This window comes from Alnus glutinosa, chromosome 7 (genome assembly GCF_958979055.1).
Source record: "Alnus glutinosa chromosome 7, dhAlnGlut1.1, whole genome shotgun sequence".
Lineage (NCBI taxonomy): Eukaryota > Viridiplantae > Streptophyta > Magnoliopsida > Fagales > Betulaceae > Alnus > Alnus glutinosa.
Genome location: NC_084892.1, coordinates 14,617,670 through 14,623,933, shown reverse-complemented (window position 1 = coordinate 14,623,933; position 6,264 = coordinate 14,617,670). Strand labels below are relative to the sequence as shown.

The 6,264-nt window shown below is 39.9% G+C and overlaps 1 protein-coding gene across 1 annotated transcript; it reads left to right on the top strand.

The window, feature by feature from the left end:
* Positions 1-5,158: 5,158 nt before the first annotated feature.
* On the top strand, positions 5,159-5,950 carry LOC133873269 (uncharacterized). Its single transcript, XM_062310993.1, has one exon. It carries the CDS (start codon positions 5,159-5,161, stop codon positions 5,948-5,950), a length of 792 nt encoding a protein of 263 aa, XP_062166977.1.
* Positions 5,951-6,264: the final 314 nt, after the last annotated feature.

The window sequence follows — 6,264 nt, the reverse complement described above, 5'->3', positions numbered from 1 at the left end:
TAATTTATTGTTGGGGTAGTAGTAGTAACACTCCAAATTTTTTAGAGTTAATAAAATAATTTAGGGCCATTAAAGTAACATTCCAAATTAATTACTAATTAATTAATTTAGGGATGTTATACATGTGGTATGAAAACTTAAAGAAAAGTATGTGATTTGCTTGAGAAAATAGAGGTGGCCGAATAGGAAAGTGGGATTTTTGGTGTTTTGGCTTTTGAGATTTTTTTTTTTTTTTTTGGAAGAGTGAAATAATGAGAGGCAATGGGGGTGGTCGACTATACTGGGGGTTTAAAAGGGCTAGGGTTTTCTTTTTCATGCAAAAAGAACTCGAGTTTAGTATTCTAATATCGATAAGATTTAATGAAGAGCTAAAAATTGAAATTTGGATAACAATACCCCTAGATGGGTGGTTAGGTTTTAATTTTCTTTTAAAAAATATTTTTAACAATAATATGATGCAATTATATTGCTTAGGTTTGGTTGAGAATAAAATACTTTGGATAAAATTTCATGCAAAATAATGCACATATGTGGCTAGGGTTTTTGAAAAATTACAACACCCTATTAATAGAACATTATAACTTTGATCCATGTGAATTAGGTTAGTCTATGTTCTAGGGTTAGGATGTTACATGGTCCCCCCCCCCCCCCCCCCCAACACCCAAAATCTCTCATCAGAAACCCCTAATCTTTCACCGAAAACCAACTATTTAAGCTCGTCTTTTGTATCTTTAGAAAGAGAGAAATGAACGCTTGAGAGCATCTCCAATAGTGGCTATTTTAGCTACTCAAAATATACATTTTCATTTATTTATTTAGCTACCATTTTTTTATTACAAACATGGATGTAAACGAGCCGAGCTTGAGAAAGTAGTACTCGTCCGAGCTCGGCTCGTTTTATTTTTTCTCGAGTTCGAGTTTGACACGAGCATCATCTCTATGTTCGAACTCGGCTTGCCAAGGTAGGATCCTTGTGCGAGCTCGAGCTCGAGTCGAACCTATCGGATTCAGCGATTAGGTGGGTTGTTTCGGGCAGGGGGTTGTGATCGTGGTTGTGGTGTTGCAGGTCGACCGCAGACTTGGCCTAGTACTGAAAGATCCGGAAGGAGTAGATGGATCAGAGGTTGACTAGAGGGAGGGAATGCCCCAACTATAATTCATAGATAATAATAAGGGAATAAAAGTGTTAAGCAAAAGAAAGAAGAAGAAAGAAGAAAGTTGAAAAAAAGAGAAGTCTGTAGGAAACATGAAGAAAAAGGAGAAGAAGAAAGCTTGAAAAAGAAAGCTGGAACCCAAGAGTGAAGAAGATAGAAAAATGCTGGCGAGGAAAGGTGAAGAGTCAGTCATCATGGGCTGCGTTTGGCATGAGACTCAAGGAGCCAGACGTCTGATGAGTTCAAATCTCCAGGTATACGTGAAAGCAACTATCCTACTTGTTATCTGCTACTGGAAAACTGCTAGTTGCTACCGAACTGAGCTTACCAGCCTACCATTGGCATACAAACTTTACGTTCCGTGTCATGGTCTTCCCTTTCTATTGATAAGTTTCACTTCCCATTTTGATCATCATACAACTCTAGTTGCTAATTGGGCAGGTTCGATGGCTCTATATGAATTAAACTTTCTTGTTCCTTTCTTTGCCTTAGTAGGGTTAGCTTGAGTTGTTACTTTGGGTTGGTCCAGCATTTGATGCCCCCATGTAATGACTGCCTCAAACCAACACTTAAAGGGCGTAACCAATGAAAGGTCCCTTGGGCGAAAGGGGGAAAGCTCCAAATTCTACTTGAGCATCTAAATCTGGGTGAGAGATGTAAAATTGCGGAGGCCAACTCATGCGCAATAAGAAAATTCCATAAGTCCAAGAAATGAGTTGCGTGACTTGCGTCTCATGTTACCTTGCTGGGTTGTTTTGGTCTAATGAGACTACGTGGTCTTCAACCGTAGTGGATCACGATTTTGGAGTTGGACACAATATATTACATTTTGAGTCTATTCAGACATGCTCACGTTTTAACATGATATAGACTTTAATAATCAACACCATTTACATTTAATGAAATAAAATGCTCTTTGCAATATTGGTAAGTCTTGAATTATTCGATTCAAGACCCTTTAAATTGCATTTGTTAGACCTAGTTCGTATTGTATATATAACGTTTTGTTGTAGTTTTGTTTTATGTCTTATTTTCAGGTCTTAGATGAAATCTAATTCAAAACACTTGAATTAGACCTGAAAATACATCAAGAGTACTTTAGTCATTTCCAGAGTTCGGGATTGTTCCTGCAAGTTGAAGAATTGGCTAAGGCAGTTAGATCGATCGAAATAAAAGTCGATTGATCGAATTCTCCGTCTTCCAGAAAATCAGATATTTCCAGATCTTTGCATTCTTTATGCAATCCAAATCATAAGTTGGATTTTGTGGACAGAAATGGACGCCGACCAGCTTTGTTTGTGCGGCTAGAATTAACTCTTGATGGTCTTTTGTAAATCCAATTCTCTATATATATGAGATTAGGGATTTAGGTTTAAACATGCAACTTTTGGGGTTTGTTCGGATTTTCTCAGGTGTATCACTTTAATTTCTCATGTTTTAGTTTACTTTGATGAACGTTTTCTGGGCTTAATTCCAGAGAGCAATTTCTTCTTCTTTTTCCTCTTAGTTCTTCATGTTCTAGCTTAGGTTTTTCTCCCTTTTTGTAATCCGAATTTTATAATTTCAATATAGTTGTTTTTGATTCATTTCTTTCTTGTTTCTTTACTGCTTTCATTTAAATTCATGTTTAGATTAGATTCAATTCATGTCTAGCTAAATTAGTTCTTAGGTTTTGATCAAAATCCAATCCAAAAACCTATGTAGTGTTCTTGAGGTTCTTAGGATTTTCTTTAGATGTTTGATGATTGTTAAGGGCTAGAGGATATCAAAACCCATGCTAAAAGGTTTTGGTATCAAGATTCCAATCTATTTATTCATGAAAAAGAGTTAAACTTGTCTATGAGTTTTCTTAGATTTCTTGAGTAAAACCAACATTCTTAGAAATAAGAATGATGTCTTTTACAATGATTCTATATGACTTGATGTATGACTACCTATTAGAGTCACTTTATAGGGTATGCTAGGAAACACCGATCATTTCATACCTTTGGTAGTATATAATGTCTTTCCATTGTAGTTTAATCTTTACATGGAATAGATCGGTGTGAAACTAGATACCTTATCATTGTGGCCTAGTTAGAGTTTTCGTATATCTTGTATGCTTATTGTGATGTGTTTTAGGGTAGTAAGCTAGGGAGCACTAGTCACTCCACACCTTTGGTAGAGTAAATGTTTTTCAATTATAGTGTAATCTTTACGTGGAGTAGATTAATGTAAAACTAGGTGCTTTATAACTACATCTTAACGAAAGTATTTTCGTGTCGAGGTCGTCGTAATGGTTGACGCCCATTACGCGCTCATATCAAGCATGTTAGGAAGATCTATATAGACTTTAAGCATTTCATTGGTTGAGGATTGGATAAGATTAACACCCTAAGTTTTCTCTTAGTTTGTTTTCAATTTCCGCTTTCCTTTGCCTTACTTGTTGTAGCTTCAATTCAACAACTCTTGCTTTTGTTTTTATTTTTAAGTTAAGTTAAATACTCTCTTTAGATATCCCGTTACGCAAAACAACTAATAATCTCTATGGTTCGATCACCCATACTATAGTACAGTCGATACGTACTATTGCGAGTGGTAAACTTATAAATTTAAAATCCACGTAGCCGCTTGGCGCGCTACCAATTTTTGGTTTATTAAAATTTGACTAAAAATTATTTCAAAGGAGTTCGGATTAAAAAAAAAAATGGAATCAAAGTTAAAAAAAAATGGGTTTGGATATTTTTAATAATACACACACACTTTTAATAAAATTTGACTAAAAATTATTTCAAAGGAGTTCAGATTAAAAAAAAATGGAATCATAGTTAAAAAAAAATGGGTTTGGATATTTTTGATAATACACATACTTTTATTAAAATTTGACTAAAAATTATTTCAAAGGAGTTCAGATTCAAAAAAAAAAAAAAAAAGGAATCAAAGTTAAAAAAAAGGGTTTGGGTTTGGGTTTGTGTTGGGAAGAATATTGGCTTTCTCGGGTACTGGGCCCAACCCGAGAACTAGGCCCATTTGGTCCATCCGACTAGGTCCAAACGTTCAAGAGAGATTGATCCATCCGGCCCAATCCCGTCATTTGGGCCCAAACCGGTTCAACCGACCCGACCCGACAACCCGGCTCGAGTCGCCGACCTGGGTGCTTTGTAACATCTGTGTCCGCGTAAATCTCGAGATTACCCGGGTTCTAAAGGACACGACGCACGATATCAAACTAGATCATGCATCCGAAGCCTCATCGATGGCACGTCACCCACAAAGGATCATGCACTCGGGATAAGTGGCCATGGACCCAAAATATCTGTGCGCCCGATGCCACGTCCTCATCAACTACCGATTCCCTTATGTGCAGGGAATCAATTAACAGCTCCAAAAAACTCTATAAATACCATAGACCTATTAGATATTGAGGTACGCTGATTAATCCCTAGTATTACTCTGCACATTTACTCTCAAAACAATACACTTACTTAAGCATCGGAGCGGGATTGTCGGCACCCCCCCTGACGCAGCTTTTACTTGCAGGGAACAACGAAAGAGCATACGAGCGAATTACTGATCGACATGTTACCTACTGGAAACTGTCTCAACAGTTTGGCGTCGTCTGTGGGAACGACTTGTGTCATTTTTTCTACTACAAATCCGCTATGGTGAACACTAGATCAGAGGCGAACAGAGCATCTCGGGATGATCGAAATGCCCGAGAGGAAGGAAACTCAAACGATCCCCAACTCACCCGGCTGAATGAGAGGATCGAGCAGATGGCCAAAAGTATCGAGGATTTGGCCACTATGAATGCCATTCTCCAGGCTCGGGTTCCGGAACTCCCCTGGACAGCCACAGATCTAGAAGTCCAAGAGGTCCGCAATAGTCATGTTGGAGAGCAACGGGAGGAGGAAAGACCCGGATGCAGCCGAGTCGAGGGATCCTGAGAAAGAAACAACCAAGAGGAAGAAATCCCCGTTCACCTTCCCTCTCCTCAAACTGAGGCCGAAAGGGTGGTGCAAGGCATGATCACCCGATTAGAACAGAGATGCAATGTTCTGACTGCAGCTATAGAACGAAACGACAAGGGAAAAGCATCCTTAGTCGAAAATCTTTTACAAAAAACCACCTCTCCATTCACCGAGGATGTGGCCAACATTCGTCTTCCCGAGAAATTTAAAATCCCAGAGATCATGTTCTATACAGGCCTTGAAGATCCTGTGGAGCATCTGGATAATTTCCGCGCCCACATGGATCTACACCGAACACCCGAGATGGTAGCTTGTCGAGCCTTCCCTCTGACCCTCTCGGGTAATGCCCGCGATTGGTTTAGGAAGCTTCCTCCAAACTCCATCCGTCACTTTGATGACCTCGGAAGGATGTTCCTAACGCAGTTCATGGCCGGAAGGGTTAGAAGGAAGCCATCCAGATCCTTGATGTCATTGCACCACGGACCCGAGGAGTCTCTCAGAAACTTTTTCTTTAGATTCAACCAGGCGAGGCTCGAAGTTGAGACAGCAACCGACGACTTCATATATGGAGCCCTCTTCCAGGGAATTCGGAAAGTTAGGGCTCTTATGGCTGATATAGCCCGAAAGCCTCCACAGAATCTAGACGGCTTCATGAGTAAAGCCGAGAAGTACATCAACCAAGAGGAAACGGTCCTAGCCCTACTAGGATCCGACCAGAATCGTCCTTCCACCACCGAGCAGAAAAAGAAGAAAAAGGATCCTAGGAAAGAAGGGCGCAAGCGTGTTCCGAAAGAGGAGGAGGCTAGGCCAAAGCGAGATCAGGAGTTGTTAAGGGGTCGCAACTAGACACCCCTCAATGCTCCCATCATGGATGTTCTCCTGGAGATAAAGCGAGAACCCATGTACCGGAAGCCCAGGCCAGTGCTCGTGAACCCGAATTCACCCTATGCAGATCAGTATTGTGCTTTCCATGATACCACCGGGCATCGCACTGAATCTTGTATTTCCTTGAGACTTCTGATAGAATGTTTTATAGAGAATGGAAAGCTTGTCCATTTCCTCGCAGATCAAAGAATTCAACAGGATCCAGGGCACGGCAACCTTCCCCAGGAAAACTACAATCGGTTCCATCAGAATCGAAACAATCCTCAGAATGACCG

What these genes read in the sequence shown, in the direction of transcription:
- LOC133873269 (XM_062310993.1), top strand. Translation starts at nt 5,159, where the DNA reads ATGATCACCCGATTAGAACAGAGATGCAATGTTCTGACTGCAGCTATA.